Source organism: Amphiprion ocellaris, chromosome 2, assembly GCF_022539595.1.
Source record: "Amphiprion ocellaris isolate individual 3 ecotype Okinawa chromosome 2, ASM2253959v1, whole genome shotgun sequence".
Classification (NCBI taxonomy): domain Eukaryota; kingdom Metazoa; phylum Chordata; class Actinopteri; family Pomacentridae; genus Amphiprion; species Amphiprion ocellaris.
This window is the reverse complement of record NC_072767.1, coordinates 3,474,851-3,497,740: the sequence shown is the minus strand read 5'-3', so window position 1 is coordinate 3,497,740 and position 22,890 is coordinate 3,474,851. Positions and strand designations below refer to the sequence as shown.

The 22,890-nt window shown below is 40.0% G+C and overlaps 1 protein-coding gene across 1 annotated transcript in view; it reads left to right on the top strand.

Annotated features, from left to right (window-relative positions):
* Positions 1 to 22,890, top strand: part of insrb (insulin receptor b) — a 147,454-nt gene that overhangs the window by 106,467 nt on the left and 18,097 nt on the right. The window contains exons 5-13 of the mRNA XM_055017494.1: positions 9,550 to 9,689; positions 11,494 to 11,638; positions 11,984 to 12,198; positions 13,393 to 13,519; positions 14,508 to 14,758; positions 17,528 to 17,695; positions 18,765 to 18,963; positions 21,609 to 21,747; positions 22,671 to 22,824. Of these exons, the coding sequence (XP_054873469.1) occupies positions 9,550 to 9,689; positions 11,494 to 11,638; positions 11,984 to 12,198; positions 13,393 to 13,519; positions 14,508 to 14,758; positions 17,528 to 17,695; positions 18,765 to 18,963; positions 21,609 to 21,747; positions 22,671 to 22,824 (1,538 nt within the window). The remainder of the gene's footprint in view (positions 1 to 9,549; positions 9,690 to 11,493; positions 11,639 to 11,983; positions 12,199 to 13,392; positions 13,520 to 14,507; positions 14,759 to 17,527; positions 17,696 to 18,764; positions 18,964 to 21,608; positions 21,748 to 22,670; positions 22,825 to 22,890) is intronic.

Genomic DNA, 22,890 nt, shown 5'->3' with positions numbered 1-22,890 from the left:
TCTGAGAACGACACGCATTCACTCCATAAGCTTCTGCAATGTCACAGCATTTATTTCTGTCCAGAGTTGGATTAATTTTCTACCAAGACCTTATATTGATGGTCCCAATCCTTGTGGAAATGTTCTTACTTTCACTATCAAACAGCCGTGAGTTCTACTGTTGGTTTCCTACGATCATCTAAGAGTTTGTTCCTTGAAGATGATGGTTCTCCACAATCCTTCAGGTTTTAATAATGTGTTGGACGGTTCTTAACCTGATTTTAGTCGTTTCATCTCCTTAGTTGTTTTCTTTGCTTGATGCAGGACAATAATTTGACCTTTCTGAGACAGATTAACCTTCGTGTTGTTTTAAAGTTTTAAAATGTGGGAAAAAATTATATTTTCACAGTGAAAACTTCCACATTTTCCACATTTTTGGAAAATGTTTTTGGTGGAAAAAAGAAATGTTAAAAAAAATGTCTCTTTAAGAACATTCAGAAAAAAAATCTACCAACATCCAGCGAAGTTCGTTGGATTTTGGTAGATTTTTTTCTAAATGTTCTTAAAGAAAATATTAGAAGTTTTACTGATATACATGTAATCACTTTGGATCTTTTTAGGATTTTTTTGGGAAGATTTTTTACGCGTTTTTTAAATTTTCTTGCCAAATTTTTTTTTTTTTTAATAATCAAACTTTTTAGGGAAACTTTGAAGGAATTATTGGAATTTTCTTCCTGAGGGTTTTGAAAATTTTCAGAAATTTGGGGAACTTTTTTGCTGAATTTTGGGATTTTTTTCTGACAAGGGAACAATATTTTTTGGTGCCTGTAAATGGGGACAACAGGAGGGTTAACATCCTTTCCATGACCACAGGATGTGTCTTCCAACATTTAAGAAATGAGAAGCTCCTCCCTGCATCAGCTAGGGTTAAAGAAGTTGTTGTCATCACTGCAGTAAGTATCCAATGGAAGCTCTGACCTATTTGCTCAGTTAAATCCAAGTGGCGACTTTTCTTTTTGGCCAGGCAGCGTATAAGCAGAACGTCAGCTGGTCTTGTTTAGCTCACAGCTTTGTCTGCATGTGCAGCAACCAAGGGCACGACCTTCTTCTGCATTCCTGCTCGTAGTGAAAAGGGGGGCAGACGAACATCGGCGGTTTGCTCGTTTAGCCTCGGCAGCTTGTTGCGAAACGAGAAGGACATGTATTTGTTTTGTGGCCAAGTATGTGTTTTGAAACCGCTCCTGTTTACATGCTTTCAAAACACATACATAAGGCCTGGGCAGAGGGGGTAACACGTTCCGCAGTAGCCGGATGAAATATTCCTGTTGTCTATTTGTGGCGAAGCAGATCCGACAAAACAGGAGCCGTTCAGTGTCGGGAGCTGCAGATATGTGCATCAGCGAAGCCACAGGTGGCCGGATGATTGATGGTGTTTGTGTGTTTCTGGTGTACCTTTGCAGCGCCGTGTGTTTTTGCATATATATTTGTGTGTGCCTGTGCATACATGCATGTAAGTGTTTATGTGTTCAGAGCGTGTTTGCGACAGCGCGGGTTTGTTCCCCATAAAGTGTTCGGTCGCTCAGGGAGGAGGCGACTATTCCAGGTGCAGGCGGCGAGAAATATATACATACAGAGATACTGTGTGTTTGTTGGGTAAATACTACACACTATAGTGTACAGAGTGGAAATGGAAGGTATATATCACAACCATGTGTATGTGTGAGTATATACACTACTGATCAAAAGTTTGGGGTCACTTAATGTCCTTAATTTTGAAAGAAAAGCATTTTTTTTTCAAAGAAGATCACATTAAATGAATGATAAATCCAGTGTAGACATTGTTAATGTGGTAAATGACTATTGTAGCTGGAAACAGCTGATTTTTAATGGAATATCTCCATAGAGGTACAGAGGAACATTTCCAGCAACCATCACTCCTGTGTTCTAATGCTACATTGTGTTAGCTAATGGTGTTGAAAGGCTCATTGATGATTAGAAAACCCTTGTGCAGTTATGTTAGCACATGGAGAAAAGTGGGAGTTTTCATGGAAAACGTGGAATTGTCTGGGTGACCCTAAACTTTTGAACAGTAGTGTATATATCCCAGCTGTGTGTGTGTGTGTGTGTGTGTGTGTGTGTGTGTGTGTGTGTGTGTGTGTGCAGGAGAGAAGCTGACTTTCTGCTGCATGTTGTTGCCCTGCAGGGATTATAAAAGAACATTGCTTTCAGTCTCAGTCATGCACCCAGAGGCATGAAACCAGAGTGTGTGCGCTTGTGTGTTATTTATGTGTTTTGCACAGTGCAGCACTCCAGCATAATGTCATGAATAGTTTTTATCTATCGGTTAACTTTATACAAAACACAATAAACACACAAAAAAATCGATATTTGCTGTGTGCAGCTTTGCCTTCTAAACAAAACCTCAACTCTCCTGGATGCACCTTGTCTCTGGGGGCAGGTGGGATGATGCCGCAGGATTCCTTGTTCTCAGTGCAGCTCGAGGTTTTTCTTTATAGCTCCGGCTGTATGGCGCTGCACAGTGGCTTGGTGGTTCGCATCCCGGCCTTACCTTCGCTGGAAAAAAACTGCTTTTCTTTCAAAAATAAGGACATTTCTAAGTGGCCCCAAACTTTTGAATGGTAGTGTACGTCGCTTTGGATAAAGGCTAAATGAAATTGTAGAATTGTAGCTCAAAGCAACGGCTGCACAGTGGATCGGTGGTTAGCAGTGTTGCCTTGCAGTAAGAAGTCTGCATCCCAGCCTGAGCCGTGGATCTTTCTGCATGGAGTTTCCATGTTCTCCCTGTGCATGCGTGGTTTTCCTCCAGCTTCCTCCCACAGTTCAGAAACAAGCTGGGGTTAATTTGTAAGTCTAAACTGTCCGTAGGTGTGAATGTGAGTGTGATTGTTTTATCTCTAGATTCGCTTTTCCACCAGCACCTGCTCGGCTCTACTGGGTTTGTGAGGTTTTCCATCAGGACGTAGTTCCTGGTTCCAGCTGCTGTTTTAGTTCCTACTGGGCCGGGGTTCCCAGCGAGCTGAGTGGAGCTGATAATGTGACGTCTACAGAGTGCAGGCCACTGATTGGACAGGGAGTGACGACACACCAGAGCGACTCCTTCACCAAAACCAACCCATCATTTTTCATTCCGACTCGCCGCCCTCAGCTTTCTCTGACTCTCTTCTTTTACTTTGAATCTGACAGAAAGCCACAGACCGATCAGCCTCCATGTCCTCCACTGTTGTGTTTTTTTAAACTTTATTTTTCTCATTTTTATTGCAAACATAGTTAAACATACATCACACAAACAACAAGGTCATGGAGTCACAGCTTAGATAGGAAAAAAATAGAATAAATACATACAGTCACCCTCATTTGTCTACCCATCTGCACATTCACACACTATAGATGTGTCTGTGTATACACCTGCTATCCGGGTTAAAGCAGATAGAGTTTTTCAGGTTACTGGGCTAAGAAAAGGATCTATTTTTCCCGATATCATTCCCGTATGTCCTTCTGTAGCCTCAGATTATAAGTGATCTGCTCCATGTGATGTAACTGATTGACAGTATTTATAAAGGTGTCCACAGATGGGCCGTGTTCTTGAAGCCAGCATCTTGTGATAGCTTTCTGCTGGCAGCCTTAAAGATGGTTAGTAAATATGTTTCATTCTTGTTTGGATCCTCTGGAGGAAGTCCGAGGTATCGCGTGGGGAAGGACATCTTGAGATATCCTCCATTGTTGTGTTGCATTTGTGTCGCACACAAACGACGTTGAGGGACTTCCGGGCCGCCGTTCTACGATGACTCCACCCACGATGAGGAGGTACTCAGTGTAACGGAAAACGACCTGAACCGAGCCGAGCCGAGTAGGGGCTATTGGAAAAGCACCTCATATATAGCCCTTGATGAAGTGTAAACTAAGTTCCAAATCAAGGCCAGAGTCTACGACTTGACCGTGTTCAGATCTTCAGAAAACCACCAAGAGATGTCAGCGTTGGGAGAGTAGCAGGATTTATTTGTCTACAAAAAATCCAGGAGTAATTCTCAGCAGTGATAACACCCCAAGAAGAACTGAAGAAACTGAGCCGTGCACCGTCTTTTATGCTGTGAGCGTTGGTCATTTTTCCACGCCTATAGGGCGTATGATAGGAGTGACAGTTCTGACACCATTATACTTTCCTCGATCTGTTGGTCAGATCATGACGTCAGGTGATCATATTTCACCCGAGATCTCACTTTACAGAAGACATGCACATTATGTTATCATTAGGTCATCTTTTAGAGAAAACATGTCCAGACATGTTCAGATTTTTTGCTCCACATCTTATCTTATTATTTTGTGATAGATTTCATGCATATTATTCCAATATATGTTAAATGTTATAATACCTTAAGTTTACACCATTTCGTTTTGAGTACATATGTTTTACCTCTGGTCTTTAGTCTAAGAGCATTTGTCATAATTGTATCATCTCTTATTTTTAGCACATTGTAGCCAAAAAATATTCCACTACACCCTGTGATAGACTGTTACCTGTCCAGGTGTCCCCTACCTTCACCCTAAAGCTTGTTTTATGCTTACTGCTTCTGCGAGGTCCATGCAGCTCCGTGCGGACAAATTACGTCATTTTAGCAGCCACGCCCCCTCACACTTCCCTTCTCAAGTGGAAAATTTCCACGTCATGCACCTCCAAATTTTTCTAACTACACAGACGGAGAGCGCGGAAAACTGGTGGAAGAACAGGAGCTCCTAGCAGCAGAAGTTCAGAAATCCAGGCATTTATAGGATTCATCACACAGAGATCACCGTGGTAACTGGGAACAATTCATGGTGTGAAATGCAGCTATTCGGTAAAACGACATGTTGTAAGTGGTTTAAACGATGGCAAATTCTTCTGCTCTTCTCCTTTGCAATACGCTGCCCCCTGCAGGTTGGAAGCAGATGCCGCATGCAGTATAAAGTCAGACACGTTCTCTCCAGCAGATTTCCAAGAGTCTCATTTTCGCACGGCTCGTTCGTACAGAAAGCAGAACCCAGCCTTAAGTCAGCCGGGATAGACTCCAGCCCCACGTGACCCTAATGAGTATTAATCAGTGTGTAGGTAATGAGTGCATGGATGGTCGTCCAACCAATCAGACGCCTCCCCCAATGGTGCAGCGTGATGGATAAACATCTAAACTTTTGCAGCACACGATTAACCCTCCTGTTGTCTTCATTTACAGGCACCAAAAAAATATTGTTTCCTGGTCTGAAAAAAAATCCAAAAGTTCATCAAAAAATTCCCCACATTTCTGAAAATTGCAAAATCTTCAGGAAGAAAATTTTTAAGTTCCTAAAAAGTTTCCCTTAAAAGTTTTATTTAAAAAAACAAAAACAAAACAAAACCCAAATTTGACATGAAAATTCTTGTCAATATTTTCAAAAAATGAGAAAAATCTTCCAAAAACATCCTAAAAATATCTAAAGTGATTCCATATATATCAGTAAAACTTCTAATATTTTCTTTAAGCGAATTGTGCTGAATTTTGGTTGATTTTATGTGAATGTTCTTCAGAAACATTTTTAACATTTCTCTTTGTCCACCAAAAAATGTTCAAAGATTTCCCAAAAATGTTGAAAATGTGGACATCAGAAGTTTCACTGTGAAAATATTTAAAATTAAAAAACTTTAAAACGGGTCAGTTTTGACCTGCAGGACGACAGGAGGGTTAAACAAGACTTTCCCATCAGAATCAGACGTCCTGCTGCCGTTGCAACATCACTCTGTGTGTGTGTGTGTGTGTGTGTGTGTGTGTGTGTGTGTGTGTGTGTGTGTGTGTTTTTGCTGCTGTGTTTTGGTTATAGCAAGAACAAGCGTCATTACAGTGGCTTAGTCTGGCAGAAGCTACACACACACACACACACACATCCAGTCAACACACAACATGGAGACACACACCTACCGGTCAGCACTGACACCCAAAGGTTTGTGTTTTTGTTCTGGATGGTGGCTCCCACTGTCCTGTATTTGTGAAATTATGCAAATTATAAATTTGCATGCAGGAAAGATTCAGTATTTTGAAGGACTGACAGTTTTTTGTTTTTTTTTTTTTACATACAATTTACCTCCAAGTGTATTTCCTCTGCATGTTCCTCTGTTGCTGTTTGTTTCTCCGCATTTGGCCGTCGCTAACTGCACGAACACGGTTTGCTCATCTTTCCCGGACGCTGCAACGCCACACTACTACAGCTGTGTGTGCGTGGTTTGGTTCTTCCAGGCCTGGTCCGAAACCAAACCCGAGTGTCAGCTGCGGCCTCCGTTCTGGATGGTTCTAGCAGACGTCGAGGCCCAAGTCACAGAGTTCAGCCGGACAGATAAACGCTGTCCCTTTAAGAGCCGTTCTGTCTGCCCGAGTGTCTGTGTTTTTCACTACAACGGCCCAAAACATTCTCCCTTTCTGCACTGCAACTAGAGCGTTACTTTTTGAGACGCTGAATATACGATTTTCCATGTGGGAGACGGATGGACACACGAGAAAACATCCCTGAGTTTCTGCTCTTAAGGCGTTTCCACTCACTCAGAAGTCGTGGAGGGGAAACAATGATTTGATGTGAATTATTAAAAGCTTGATAAGATGGAAACTAGGAGGAGCTTTGGTGTGTAATAGGTCATTTGGATCGGCCGGGGTGGAGGGCAAAAGCCAGACGACGACTAGAACGGCGCCCCTGGGAGTGTTTGGTAAATTGCCCGGCTGCTTCAGGCGCAGGGGGGGAAGCCGGGGCGCAATTTGGGTAACCATGTGTACGTGTGGTTGCTTCCTGGAGAGGAGGATTATAATAAGAGTTGCATAAACAAAGAATTAAAGCAGAGCGAGCTTACAAATGGCAGTTCATGCGGAGCTTGCATGGTCCCGGCGGGGAACAACAGCATCCTTTGTTAGCGGTTCCTGGGGCACAGGCGCTGCTTTAAAAAGGTGCCTTGTTTGATGTCAACCCGGAGAGCTGAAACTCTGATTGGGATGCTTCCAAATTTATCTAATGACCCCGTTCCGTCGTCTGCGCTAATCTGATTTGCGGCAAATTAGATGACAAATTTGCCCCAATTTACGTGCCTCTCCCGTAAATAGTAAACCACTGGTTTCAGAAGCGACGCGTTGAAGTTATTCCCGACAAAAACAAACCAAGATGCGGAATTTTTAAGGCTGCGGGCGAAGTTAAAAGGGGGATTATGTTCTTTTGAAAGGGCTTCAAGGGTCCCTTTTCTCTGTGCAGCCTTTTGTGGATGAATTTCCTGAAAGGCTGCTGTCGAGGCCTCATTGCTCTGCATATGTGTGGTTGTGATTGTGAGGATGTCTCTAACAGAGCCGAGAGAAAAAACAGAGGAATGTCTGTCGGGAGCTGCAGCTGGTGTTTCAGTCGCTTTGTCGTTCCTGTTGTAAGCGATTGCTGTGTTACTAAAAATCAAGCAGGCGCAGATGTTGCTCAGAGATTGTGCAATCTGATTCCACTCCTGGAAGCCTATGGATTTATTACGGGACTTATCAAATTAATCGAGATAATTATACAGATTTACCTCAGCTTATTGAGTGAATTGTCTACCTTGGAGAAACCTCACACTTCCTATCAGTTCATTTAGATTGCTAACACATCTTTTACAGTTGTGAACAACATTTACGTACAACTTTTAAAGTATATCATGGCAGTCTTGAGTTTAGGACGATTCCTCTAACTCGTAATTTTCTCTAAATTAGTGATTGAATGAATGCTGTGCGAGTTCTTCCTCTAGAGGCAGAACCTTGAAGCTCCACTCAAGTCTGCTGCTGATCACATGGACAAAGAAAAGACCTTCTGGAGGAAAGTTCTGTGATCAGATGGAACAAAAACTGAGCAGAAATATGTTTGGGGGAGAGAAGGTGAGGTCTTTATCCCCAGAGAACACCAAACCTACCATCAAGCATGGTGGTGGCAGTATCATGCTGTGGGGCTTTCTGGAAGAGCTTCTGGACTGGTTTCAGACAATATGTTGGACTGGTTGTGGACTTTCTTGGGACTGGTGTATGTTTGATTTCAGTCTTGGTTCTCCTGGTTTTAGATGTGATTTAAAGTTGGTTTAGGATTTATTTCACATTGGACTTGGTCCTGGCTTAGGACTGGTTTTACATTGTCTTTGGTGGGACTTGGACTTTGTACAAGTAGTTTAGGTTTGGTTGTGGTCCTGATTTTGCACTGGCTGTTGACATTTTTTTGGGATTGATTTCAGACTGTATGTTGGACTGGCTTATGTTTGGTTTCAGTCTTGGTTCTGGGCTGGTTTTGGATGTGGTTTAGAGTTGTTTTAGGATTTATTTCACACTGGATCTGGTCCTGGTTTAGCACTAGTTTTTAGATTGTCTTGGGCTGGTCTTGGACTTTTTTAGGGGTAGTTGATGCTTGGTTTTGATCTGGGTTTTGCTCTGGTTTTAGACTATTTGAGCACTGGTTTCAGACTGTCTTGGGCAGGTCTTTTTTTAACCCAAAGAACACCAACCTACATCAAGCATGGTGGTGACAGTATCATGCTCTGTGGAACTGGAGCTTTACACAAAGTAAGTGGAACAATGAAGAAGGAGGATTACCTCCACATTCTTCAGGAAAACCTAAAACCATCAGCAGAAGGTTGATCTTGGACACAGTTGGATATTTCAACAGCACAATGAGCCCAAACACACATCAGACGTGGTAAAGAAATGGTTCCATCAGGCTAGAATGAAGGTTTTGAACTGGTCTCCCCAAAGTCCTGATTCAAAGCCAGTCAGAAAGACAACTAATTTAGTGGAACTGCACAAATTGTGTCAAGGAGAGTGGTCAAAGAAGCAACCAGAGGCTTGAAAATCACCTTGTTGAGGTTGACATTTAACCGAATATCAGAACTGCTGTATGTATATTTTTGATCCAGCAGATTTCTTCTTATTTTCAGAAGACCTTCCATCTATCCATCTATGAAAGAACCAAAATGTGCGACTGATTTTTTGTGACAAAGATTCATGTGTCAACGATTCCATCACAGATCATTCAGAGTTATAGGAATCATTAGAAACTAAAGACTGACATACTGATGTACATGATCTTTACAACTGTACAAGAAAATATTTGTTTGACAAAAAGTGAACTCAAGTAAATGATGTGTTCAAATTGTCCTACATTTGATTTGTGTTTAAAGCAAGCAACAGATCAAACACATAACAAGCTCGAATATTAATCTGCCTGCGTACGAAAATCCGAATGGAAGAAATGTGTATCTTAAATTCCAGTGAACAGATTGGGCCTTGTTGTTCGAAATCACCACGTCATCCCCGGTCCCGGCCCACGCCATACCAGCCCGTCGCCAGCATTCCTGCCTCATACCATTCGATCCTGCTCCATTCCATCTCTGATAACTGCGCTCACAAACATTTGTGGTATTTTTTTATTTTCCTTTCTGTGAAACCGGTCGGGTTGCTCTGCGATGCGTCTCCAGAAGGCCTGACTGCTGTGAACACTGACACACACATAAACACGCCTTCACCTCGTGTGTCGCGTCCATCTAATCTCTGACGTGTTTCTTTGCAGGTTGACGTGTTCGCCGTGCGCTGGCCTCTGTCCTAAGCTGTGCGTGGGGAACAAGACGATCGACTCGGTGACTTCGGCTCAGGCCCTGAGAGGCTGCACTGTTCTCCACGGCAACATGATCATCAAGATCCGAGGAGGGAGTGAGTACTACTACACCTCACCCCCCGCCTGGCCTCCTGCAGCTCCGTTTCCCTGTTTACTTCTTCCTCTGTTATTAGGTTTCTCAGTCCACAGCCCTCTCAGACATCCAGTCTATTCTGTTAATCTGACTACAACCGATCGCCTCCAGAAACATCCTGCTCACTTTTCTGTAAAAGTTACGACAACCATACTTTGAGTTATGTGATGCAGTTTAGGGAAGATTTTCTTCATATTTCAACATCAATATTGGTCCAGAAACATCACAAGAGAGCAAAAGACAAAGTTTGAAGGTCACAAAACACTTTCCTCCTTCACTTTTCCCTGCAGTTTCCATATCTATTCGGCTACAAACTGCAATGTGCATAAAACAGACGTAGACAGCTCATATTGATGATTTTTACCAATAACTAAAATAATCAGGTCCACAAACACCACAGAAAGCAAAAATTAAACTGTTTGAACACTGCATAACACCGTTCTCATTCACGTTTATTAAGCTACAAACTTAAATGTTCATAGAAATTAAACTTGACCACAATAAAATGACTGTTGAGAATCAGTTTTTTTTATAAGACATAAACTTTAATTTATCGCTTCCAGCTGTTTGTAGAAGTTTTTCCTCTGAGTTTATTAAAAACCTGCAGCAGGATCAATAAGTGCGTCTCTAAAGCAACAGAGTTGTGCACATTTTTGCATGTGGGATGTTGTTATTTTACCAATATTGGTCCGGAAACATCACAAGAGAGCAAAAGGCAAAGTTTGAAGATCACAAAACACTTTCCTCCTTCACTTTTCCTTGCAATTTCCACATCTATTAGGTTACAAACTGCAATGCAATGTCCATATAACCACACACCAACAGCTCTTATTAATGATTTTTACCAAAAATTTATATAATCAGGTCCACAAACACCACAGAAAGCAAAAATTACAATTTAAACACTACATAACACCCTTCTCATTCACATTTGTTAAGCTACAAACTGAAATGTCCCTAAAAATCAAACTTGACTGCAGTAAATCGACTGTTCAGAATCAGTTTTGTCAGAAGACATTAACATTAATTTGTTGCTTCCAGCTGTTTGTAGAAGTTTTTCCTCTGAGTTTATTAAAAACCTGCAGCACGATGCATGTGAGCGTCTCTAAAGCAAGAGAGTTGAGCACATTTTTGCATGTGGGATGTTGTTATTTTACTAATATTGGTCCCGAGACATCACAAAAGAGCAAAAGACACAGTTTGCCCATCACAGTATGCATTTTCTCATTCAATTTACACTACAATTTTACATCTATTACACACTGAAATGTCCGTTAAAATAAAAATCTTAAGTTTAATTTGTCGCTTCCAGCTGTTTCTAGGAGTTTTCCTCTGAGTTTATTAAAAACCTGCAGCATCAGGATCCATGTGAGCGTCAATAACCTTGTTAAACACTCATAATCATAAATAATCAGCATGGAACAGGTCACCGTGAACTTTTCTTCGTATCAGACAGGTGAGCCGTCACACAGAGTCACAGTTTATCAGCTGCAGGTAAATCATTAGACAGGTTGGAGCGCCGTCACAGCTGCTGCAGTGTCATAAGGAAAATTAGCTTTTGGTTTTTTAAACAGTTTGATAAGCTGCTGTTAGTTTAGATCCAGTCTTGTTAGTGCCTTGTAGGTATATTTATATCACCCAGTGTCTCGTGAATGTCAGGTATTGTACCACTGTGAGGACTCATGAAGCAGCATTATTGCATATTTCATGTCATTTATCCCAGTTTTCAGTAAAGCATTTTATTCCAACTGTCTTCCTCCTTGCAGACAACATAGCAGCAGAGTTGGAGGCCAGTCTGGGTCAGATTGAGGAGATCACCGGCTACCTGACTGTTCGCAGGGCTTACGCTCTGGTCTCACTGTCCTTCCTCCGGAAACTTCGCATCATCAGAGGGGAGCATCTGGAGGGAGAGTAAGTCCTCTGCTGTCTTTGGTTACACCTCCTCCTCCACCTCATCATCATCAGCCTTGAATACTGATCATAATTTGCGTATTTTGGATGCAAAGATAAACAGCAAAGCAAAATTTAAAGTAATTTGACCCGAAAATATAGTCATTTTGCTGACATTTTCCTGGAAGTTGCCTGAGATCGCCCCCATAAACTCGTTTTCTCACTCATGTTCCACCGAAACAACCAAATAATGCACTCATGCAAATGCACCATAAAATTTTAACTTGATCCCCGTCCCTTCTCCTCTGTCTTCATGTCCTACATTGTGATTAATTCCTGTATTTTCCTTCTCTCCGTCTCCTGCAGTAGTTATGCCTTCTACGCGCTGGACAACCAGAACCTCCGTGAGCTGTGGGATTGGTCCAAACACAATCTGACCATCCAGCGAGGCCGCATGTTCTTCCACTACAACTCCAAACTGTGCATGTCCGAAATCAGCAAGATGGAGCAAGTGACGGGAACCAAGGAGCGCAATCAGAAGAACGACATCGCCGTCCGCAACAACGGAGACCAGGCCTCCTGTAAGATGACGATGCTTTTACACCGTACTGACCGTTAGTTTGGTTTTTGTGCAGCACACTTCTGTACAATATAAAGAAGATATTCCTCCTTCAGTAAATGTGCGCAACCTAAAGTTTGTAGAAAAGCATTAAAGTTTTGGTGCAGGTCATCTCTAGATTAAATGCACAAAACTTTTTCAGAAAAATTTAAATTTCAAATGTAAACCTCGTGTCGTCCTGCGGGTCGGATTGACCCGTTTTAAAGTTTGAAAATGTGGGAAAAAAACAATTTACACAGTGAAACTTCTGATGGCCACATTTTTTGGTGGAAAAAAAATGTTTCTTTAAGAACATTCACGAAAAATCTACCACAATCCAGCGAATTTCTCTATGTGACCGACAGTCATGAGCCAAAAAAATCTGTGACTTTTTGGCTGAACTGCAGGAAGTGTTTACACGTACCAGATAGGCAACACTAATTTTTTTTAATTTCTGTCACATGTGGCATTATAACTGTGTCATACTGCACAGATTTAATAACGGTAGACAGACAGCTTTAGCCCTCTGGACCCCAAAATCTGCCATTAAGTTTAAAATGCAAATGAACTGTAAACACTGAGAGAATCGTCTGATTTTCAGCGTTCTAAAGATCCTCATCATTTGTGACTTTCACTTTCATTTAAAATGAAATTTACCCAATAAAAGCTTAAAATCATGATATTCAATCAAAATAGTCTTATTTTTTAAAAAAAATGCCAAAAATAAACGGTTTGAAATAGCTAGATTCTGTAAAAATCTAAAAATTCTTCACTCCCTGGAGCAACTGAAAAGTCACAACTTGCTATATTTGTGACCCACAGTCATGAGCCAAAAAATAAATGACTTCCTGGCTGAACTGCAGGCAGTGTGTACACATACCAGATAGATTTCTATAAAATGTGGCATTATAGCTGTGTCATACTGCACAGAAGACATTTCTGAGTCCTTTCTACTTCTAGTCATGGTTGTTCCGTTTCCAGAGCGATTCAGGACTTCATATTGCAGTGAAAAATGAGCCCACAGTGGTGAAAATCATGACAGGAGCAAAAAAATACAGACCGTTAAGGAGATCACACTGGTCCAGGACTAAATAAAAGCTCTCTATAATGAGGTTTTTGGGCTTGAGACCAGTTTACCAAACGCCTGTGCTGAGTTTTGTTCCATTTTGTTCCTCAGGTGAGACGAAGCTGCTGAAATTCAACCTGATCAAGACGACGTCCAACATGATTATGCTGAAGTGGGAGCAGTTCTGGCCATTGGACTTCAGAGACCTGCTGGGATTTATGGTTCTCTACAAAGAGGCGTACGTAAATCACAAGCAAAGTGGATTGCAAAACAAAATTTAATCAATACTAGTGAGGAATTCTGGGGTTTTCTTGACCTCAGAGCTTCCTTTGACGCCACCGATCATGACGTAATAAATTAAGCAGGAAAACACAACAGAGAGTTAGTATCTGAAGTTCAGTCTGAACCTGGTTGTGATGTTCGATCAAAACAGGAAACATAACTTAACCCTTGTGTCATCCTGCAGGTCAGAATTGACCCGTTTAAAGTTTAAAATATTTTCACAGTGAAACTTCTGATGTCCACATTTTCAACATTTTTGGGAAATCTTTGAACATTTTGGTGGGAAAAAAGAAATGTAAAAAATGTTTCTTAAGGACATTCAGAAAAAAACAACCAAAATTCAGTGGATTTCGCTGGATTTTGGTTGGTTTTTATGTGAATGTTCTTAAAGAAAGTTTTACTGATATATATGGAATCACTTTAGATATTTTTAGGATTTTTTCGGAAGATTTTTACTTATTTTTTGAAAATATTTACAAGAATTTTCTTCCAAAATTTGGGGGATTGTTTTTAAAATGAAACTTTTGAGGAAAACTTTGAAGGAATTAATGGAATTTTCTTCCTGAAGGTTTTGCAAATTTTCAGAAACGTGGAATTTTTTTGCTGAATTTTTGGATTTTTGTCAGACAAGGAAACAATATTTTTTGATGCCCATAAATGAGGACAACAGGAGGGTTAAGGACCTACAGAATGCAGAATCACCTTGAAAACTCTATTTATCGTCTTTAATACACTTAATAATTTGACTTCCAAGTAAATTTCTGACCTGCTGTCTATTTAGAATCCATTCGGAGATGTCTTACTTCCTTGTTATTTGTCTGTTTTTGCATTTGTTTCCTTCTAATTATCGCTTCTTCTCTCGTCTCATCACTCCACGTCGTCCTTCTGCCTACTCCTGCTTCATTTCCACCCACTGATCTACTTTTTTCTTCCGTCTCCTTCAGGCCGTATAAGAACGTGACGGAGTTCGACGGACAGGACGCCTGCGGATCCAACAGCTGGGCGATCGCCGACGTCGACCCGCCGTCTCGCCCCACGGAAGGCAAGAAGGGCGAGGATCCGGGCCACCTGATCCGACCGCTGAAGCCCTGGACCCAGTACGCCATCATGGTGAAAACCCAGCTGTCTGCGTCCGACGAGCACCAGGTCCACGGAGCCAAGAGCGAGATCATCTACGTCCGAACCAACGCCTCCAGTGAGTCAGAACACATCAGAGGTTTCACTGCTTTGCTTGGGAGAACGTTTGGATGAGAATGTGTGACTCTGCTGTTGGATCATGAAGAAATTAAACAGAAAATCCTAGTTACGGAGCTTTACATGTAGTTTTTTTTAACCCAAACACATGAGCAGTGTACTATGTAGTGAGATTAATGTGTTGAGCCTTGACTCTAGTCTCGTCCTGCAGGTCAAAATTGATCTGTTTTAAAGTTTGAAAATGTGGTAAAAGATATATTTTCACAGTGAAACTTCTGATGGCCACATTTTCAACATTTTTGGGAAATCTTTGAACATTTTTTGGTGGAAAAAAAGAAATGTTTAAAAAAATATATTTCTTTAAGAACATTCACAAAAAAACAACCAAAATCCAGCGAATTTTGTTGGATTTTGGTTGATTTTTTTGTGAATGTTCTTAAATAAACTATTAGAGGTTTTACTGATATATATGTAATCACTAGATATTTTTAGGATTTTTTGGAAGATTTTTACTTGTTTTTTGAAAATATTTACAAGAATTTTCTTGCCAAATTTGGGGGATTTTTTTTTTTTTTTAAATAAAACTTTTAAGGAATTATTGGAATTTTCTTCCTGAAGGTTTTGCAAATTTTCAGAAATTTGGGGAATTTTTTGCTGTATTTTTTAATTTTTTTCAAACAAAGAAACAAAATTTTTTGGTGCCCATAAATGAGGACAACAGGAGGGTTAACTTACATGATAAACAGCATTTCTCTGTTGCGTCTTTAGCAGTATCAGCACGTCTCTACCGTAATAAATAACTCTTCATAGCTCTCCACTATAACAAACTGTTCGTCTGAGTGAAGTCATGAACACGTCGTTGGTCTGTTTTCTGCAGAAGAAGCGTCAAATGAGGCTTGGTAACTCCCATCAGGCACCTCTTTTGTGTCATGTGGGGGTTTTAGTCTGTTGTCCAGCCGGTTTACTCAAATAAAGCCCGGCTATGTGGAACTCGCCTCACCGTTCGCCTCTCAGATGTCAGCCGTCGAGGCAAAACAAATGTCCTGAATGCGTTTCCTTCCTCGTAAATAATTTGCAGCGTGTTTGCATGTTTTCCCGTCTGCGTTGTTTACATCTGTGTTTGCTGAGCAGCGATCTTCCTCCTCCTCCTCCTCCTCCTCCTCCTCCTCTGCTTTCTCCTGAACATCACCAGCCTGACGGGAAAAGCAAAACCTCTGCTCGTTGCACCGTTTGTTTGATTTTATAACATATTAAGAATGTGAACTTGGCTGTATTTGGACGAATCTCTCCAAGTGACATAACCTTGTTGTCCAGTAAAAGATGAGCTGTTGTTGTGTTTTATAACCTGCACTGCATCGCCTGCTTTCATTCAAGTTAAATAAGATAAAATAAGACAATCCTTTGATATGTGTAGTGTCTAAAAGGAGATATCTTATGTAATTGCACAAGTTTTATAACATAGATGTTGAATTAATGTGTTTTAATCAGCGTTTAGTATCCATAAGTGTTGGTAATCTGCAAAAATAGAGTTTTTTTACTTCTATCTATGTGATTATTATGTATTATAGGTCAATTTATAGGTGATTTAATTGTTTTTGCACATTTAAATGAACATTAAAAAGCCAAAAAAATACACATGATATGTAAAGTTAGCATTAGAGGAGGTATTTTAATTATTGAAAATTACCATATTTTATGAAATGATTGGTTTTCATTATTTTCTAGTAATTTTTGGTCCCCTGGCTGCTGAATTATTACTTTTTTTGAGTTTTTTTCTACAGTGTAGTTCTAATTTTCTTGTCAAACTTGTAGAACATGAAGGAGAGATGCTCTTTTAACTATTCTAGCAATCTGTCTCTCTGATTATTATGCATTCTAAGCAATTTCATTGTTTTTACACGTTAATATCCTTAAAAAAATGGTTATAAAGTGTATTTTAATTGTGGAGAGTTACATTATTTTCATAATATTGTGATTTTTCAGTATTTTTTGGCTCCTCAGCTGCTGGATTATTACTTTTTATGCACTGTTGATCCGACAAAATACATATCATATGCATCTTTTATCTATTAAAACAATGTCTCTCTCTCTGATGATTATATATTATAGAAGTAATTTCATTGTTTTTACATGTGTAAGTATCCTTTATGAAACATTAAAAAGTCGAAAAATACACATTATTTCAAAATTAGGACCATAAAGTGTATTTTAATTGTGGAAAGTTACTGTATTTTCATAATGCTGCTATTTTCCAGTATTTTTTGGCTCCTCGGCTGCTGGATTATTGCTTTTTTTTTTAGTTTTTTGTACAGTGTAGTTGTAGTTTTCTTGTCATACTTGTAGAGCATGGAGGAGCGATGCTCTTTTATCTATTAAAACAATCTATTGCTCAGATTACTAAACATTACAGGTAGTTTTATTGTTTTTCCATGTGTTAATATCCTTCATTAAACATTGAAAAGATGAAAAATACACATGATGTCAAAATTAAAGTCTAGGTTTTGCACAAGTTATTCTACAAGTTGAAAAACATTGACGTTGCCCAGATTCTTCTTCATGCAGAAAGTAATTACAGCTTACAGAGTCTTGTAAAGGTACAGAAATATTCACAACACACGTGTTTTCAGGTGTTGATGTTGCACCGGAGTGAAATATGACAGTAGGAGGACTCCTGGGAGCAGCTGTGGTGGTAAAGTCAGGTTCAGGAGGTTACACAGGACTTTAAGTCATCCTCAGCACTGATCTTCATCTTCCTGTCCTCCCTCCTCAGAGCCCTCTGTGCCTCTGGACCCCATCTCCTCCTCCAACTCCTCCTCTCAGATCATCCTGAAGTGGAAACCTCCCACCAGCCCCAACGGCAACATCACCCACTACCGGGTCATCTGCCGCAAGCAGCCCGAGGACAGCGACCTCTACAAGTTCGACTACTGCCTGCAAGGTTAGCACACTGGAAAAAATGCCCCTCTCAAAACAAGGAGAAAAAAGCCTATTTCAAGCAACCTTTACCTTGAAATAAGTGAAAAAATCTGCCAATAGAACAAGTGAAAAATGGCTTGGTGAGATTTCTTGAAATAAGATATGATATTTAGAATATTGAGATCTTAAAATTAGCTGGGGAAACTTATTTTAAGCTCTATTTTACCAGGACTGTCAAGTTTAGGAGTCTTAAAATAAGCCAGACATGCAAAAAAAAAAAAATAGCAGTTTTTCACTTAAAAATAGATTTTCGTTTTCATCTAACCTCCTAATTTGAGATGTTTTAACCCTCCTGCTGTCTTCATTTATGGGAACCAAAAATATTGTTTACTTGTCTGAAAAAAATCCAAAAATTCAGCAAAAAAATTCCCCCAAATTTGGCAAGAAAATTTTTGAAAATATTTTCAAAAAATGAGTAAAAATCTTTCAGAAAAATCTTAAAAATATCTAAAGTGATTTCATATAAATCGGTAAAACTTTTAATATTTTCTTTAAGAACATTCACCAAAAAATCAACCAAAATCCAGCGAATTTTGCTGGATTTTGGTTGATTTTTTGGTGAATGTTTTTAGGAAACATATTTAACATTATTTCTTTTTTTCCACCAAGAAATGATCAAAGATTTCCCAAAAAAGTTGAAAATGTGGACATCAGAAGTTTCACTGTGAAAATATATTTTTTTCCCACATTTTCAAACTTTATTTAATTGGACCCGCAGGACGACACGAGGGTTAAACTTATTTTGAGTTTTCTTGTAAAATTCAACTCAAAACAAGATAATTTCAAGATTGTTTGACTTAACAAGATATTTAAGATGCATTGTCTTAAAACAAGTCCCTCCATCTGCTGAAATGTCTCTTGTTTAGTGAATTTATCTTAAATCAATTGGGATGAGACATTCTGACTAAAAATGAGACAAATAGACTTGGTAGGATTTAGAGTTTTTGCAGTGCATCTACGCTCTGTCGCGTCTAAATCTCCCATGTTCCGCTGTTCTCTGTCTGGACTTCACACCTGTTTCTGCTGCTCAGGTATGAAGCTGCCGTCTCGAACGCCTACACACCTGGACAGCGAGGACGAGCAGAAGTGGAACCACACGGACGAGCCGACCTCGGGAGGGAAATGCTGCGCCTGCCCCAAAACAGACAGTCAGCTGAAGAAGGAGCAGGAGGAGATCGAGTACCGCAAGACCTTCGAGAACTACCTCCACAACGAAGTGTTCGAGAGCAGGTGGGCTGCACTTAACCCTTTTACACCCAAGGCTCATACGGGCCGCCTGGATTTTTTTATTGGGGCTGTAAAAGAGTCAGAAATCATACTATGAGTGATTGCTTTTCCCCTTTTTTTCAGAACAACCTAAGCTTTCAATATCTGACAATATCTGACATAAACTATGTGTTTAAAATCCTGAAAAATCCAAGTCGGTTTTTTTTTTTTTCCACTTTAAACTATTGTTACATTTTTAACCCTCCTGTTGTCCTCATTTACAGGCACCAAGAAATATTGTTTCCTTTTCTGAAAAAATCCAAAAATTCGGCAAAAAATTCCCCAAATTTCTGAAAATTTGCAAAACCTTCAGGAAGGAAATTCCAATAATTCCTTCAAAGTTTCCCTGAAAAGTTTTATTTTTAAAAAAATCCCTCAAATTTGGTAAGAAAATTCTTGCAAATATTTTTTTAAATGAGTAAAAATCTTCCAAAAAAATCCTAAAAATATCTAAAGTGATTCCATATATATCAGTAAAACTTCCAATATTTTCTTTAAGAACATTCACATAAAAATCCACCAAAATCCAGTGAAATTTGCTGGATTTTGGTGGATTTTTTTGTGAATGTTCATAAGAAACATTTTTAACATTTCTTTTTTTCCACCAAAAAATGTTCAAAGATTTCCCAAAAATGTTGAAAATGTGGACATCAGAAGTTTCACTGTGAAAATATATATTTTTTCCACATTTTCAAACTTTAAAACGGGTCAGTTTTGACCCTCAGGACGACACGAGGGTTAAGCGTTGTTCTTGTTACTGTACACCAGTTTTGCACCAGTTTCATGAACTTGTGTCGGTTTAAAAAGCTCGTGAACCTTCAGACGTCGGTGTGTTCCGCTCTGCCCCCAGCGGAGCCTCAGGAGGAGCTTCGTTTGTTTGTGTTGTGACCAGGGAGCCCCTCAGTGCAGCCGAACTCCATCACTCCTCTTTTGTCCTGCCGTCATGCTGGCCGTCTCCAAGCGGCTCGGTGTCGGTGTGTGTGTGTGTGTGTGTGTGTGTGTGTGTGTGTGTGTGTGCGTGTGTGTGTGTGGGTGTGTGTGTGCGTGTGTGTGTGGGTGTGCGTGTGTTTTTACGTGGACCCTTGTTTTTGTGCCCTGCACCGCCCTGGGGGGGCCTCGGCTGGGAGGTGTCTGGCCTCCGGTGCCCCCCTCCCTCCCGCCTCCTTCCCCTGACAAACACCCAGAGCGGGGGGCGACTACTGTGCCCATTATGGCCGGTGCCAGTCAGAGGGGCAGTCATGCAAACTGCCACACAAACACGCTAACTCACCTTCACCTCAGCAGCCGTGTTTCTGAACGGGCCGAGGTCGGCTTCCTGCTCCTGCGTCCGTATTCCGTCACGCAAAGGGGCCCTAAAGTGCTTTTCTTCTACCTGAGTAACTTCACCGTTAACTTGCCTCCTATTGGAGCCACTCAGGACAATTAATGGTTTAAATATTTGATGTCAGGGGGACAGTCCTCCTAATTCGTCCTCAGTGATGCCATGTGTCCTGTACAAAGGGGCATCTCAGGTCTTATTTTGGTTGGCGTTTGTCGTTAAAGCGCTCGCTGGCTCCACCAAGTGGTCAGTTTTGATCGCTGCAGAACAGTCATTGGTATTTAGAATAGAATAGAACAGAATAGAATAGAATGTGCTTTATTGTCATTATACAGTGTACAACGAGATTGCAGAGCTTTTGCTTTTCAGTGCAAACAAGAAAGTGCAAGATAAAAGTCTTAAAAATCTTAAAGATTGCACAAACAGTCTCTATTTACAAAATGCATTCTAAATAGCAGAGTGAATATTGAGGTAGTGTAGAGCAGCAGCAGAGACAGTGGTGTATATCTGCACATTTACACGATATTGTTGGGTTGTTACATGTGAGAGTTCAGGGTGGTGATTGCTCTGAGAAAGAAGCTGTTTTTCAGTCTGTCTGTCCTCGCTTTAACCCTCGTGTCGTCCTGAGGGTCAAATTAACCCGTTTTAAAGTTTGAAAATGTGGAAAAAATTTATATTTCCACAGTGAAACTTCTGATGTCCACATTTTCAACATTTTTGGGAAATCTTTGAACATTTTTTGGTGGAAAAAAAGAAATAAAAATATTTCTTAAGAACATTCACAAAAAAACCAACCATGTGAATGTTCTTAAAGAAAATATTAGTTTTACTGATATATATGGAATCACTTTAGATATTTTTAGGATTTTTTTGGAAGATTTTTACTCATTTTTTGAAGAATTTTCTTGCCAAATTTGAGGGATTTTTTTTAAAATTAAACTTTTAAGGGAAACTTTTAAGGAATTATTGGAATTTTCTTCCCGAAGATTTTGCAAATTTTCAGAAATTTGGGGAATTTTTTTTGCTGAATTTTTGGATTTTTTTCAGACAAGGAAACCATATATTTGGTGCCTGTAAATGAGGACAACAGGAGGGTTAATGCATCTGTAGCGCCTCCCAGAGGGCCACAGATCAAAAAGCAAAAAGCTTTGTGGGTAAATGTCAAGCGGTCAGACTCAGTAGAGGTTAGAGTGAGCAGAGGTTTGGATTTTTCTCAGCTACAGGTCTGCGTCATGCAAACAACGTGCAGATTGTCTAAAGTTAAACCTCCCTGTCGCTGTTTTCTCTGCAGGCCGTCTCGTCGCCGTCGCTCGGTGGGAGTCGCCAACGCCACCCTGCCTCCTCTCTTCCTCACCACCATCCCCAGTCTGCAGTTCGGATCCACGACGGCGACGCCTGAAGACGAAGACGAAGACCAGGAAGGATCGAAGGTCTCACACGCTTCATTCTGTTTGCTCTTGGAAGATTTGTCATTCTTGTTTCCACAGAGTTACTGATCATCTGTTGTTCAGGGACGCTGCACTTGATTATCTGTTTTACAAAAATGGGAAGAAAAACTACTGAGACTCGACATAATATATAGATCATTTACGAATATGTTTTATGGCCTATTTCAGCCAAAAAATCCCTGAATTTTCCTCACGTTGCTGATGGTCGCAGCTGAGTCAGTCATAGCTTCACGGTTGCACCAGGAAGGCCTGAATTTTTAGTTTTTTACAGAATTTGCTTTGAGCAAATGGATTTTTTTGGGCAAGTTTTTAAAGTGATTTTAACTAAATTACACAATTTTACCAATAAGAAAATGAAAATTCTTTACTTGATCTTATCTGCTCTGTGCGAACACAGCCTGCAGTTCAGCCTAAAAGTCCCTGAATTTTTTGTTTTAAACAGAATCTGATGACAACAAACGGTTTATTGTTATTATTATTATTATTATTATTATTATTATTATTATTATTATTATTATTATTATTATTATTATTATTATTATTATTTACAAAATTGAGACTCTGCATAATATATTGTATATTTTAATATTATGTTTACATATTTCAGTTTTGCAAATTTTCAGACATTTGGGGAATTTTTCTGCTGTATTTCTGGATTTTTTTCAGACAAGGAAACAATATTTTTTGGTGCCCGTAAATGAGGACAACAGGAGGGTTAAATAAAGTTGAATATGGTTGTTTTATTCTGAAATTACCACCAGGAGGAGGTGGAAATGAGGCATAAAGACATCTAAAATAGCTTTTTTAACATCACTACAGTATAAAACAAGCAGGTTTTTCCAATTTGAGCAGGACAAAGTCATTTTATTTGCATAAATGATTTGACACGGTTCTTTCCTGCTCAGGTGGAGTTAAAAGTTTTCTCCAAGGAGTCGACGGTCATCTCCAACCTGCATCACTTCACCAGCTATAAGATTGAGATCATGGCCTGCAACCATCCGACGGACCTGAAACGCTGCAGCATGGCGACGTACGTCAGCGCCAGGACGATGCCGGAGGGTGAGAAGAACAAACTTTTACTGCATTTGCTGTCTTTTACATACACATGGAGATTCCTGCAGCATC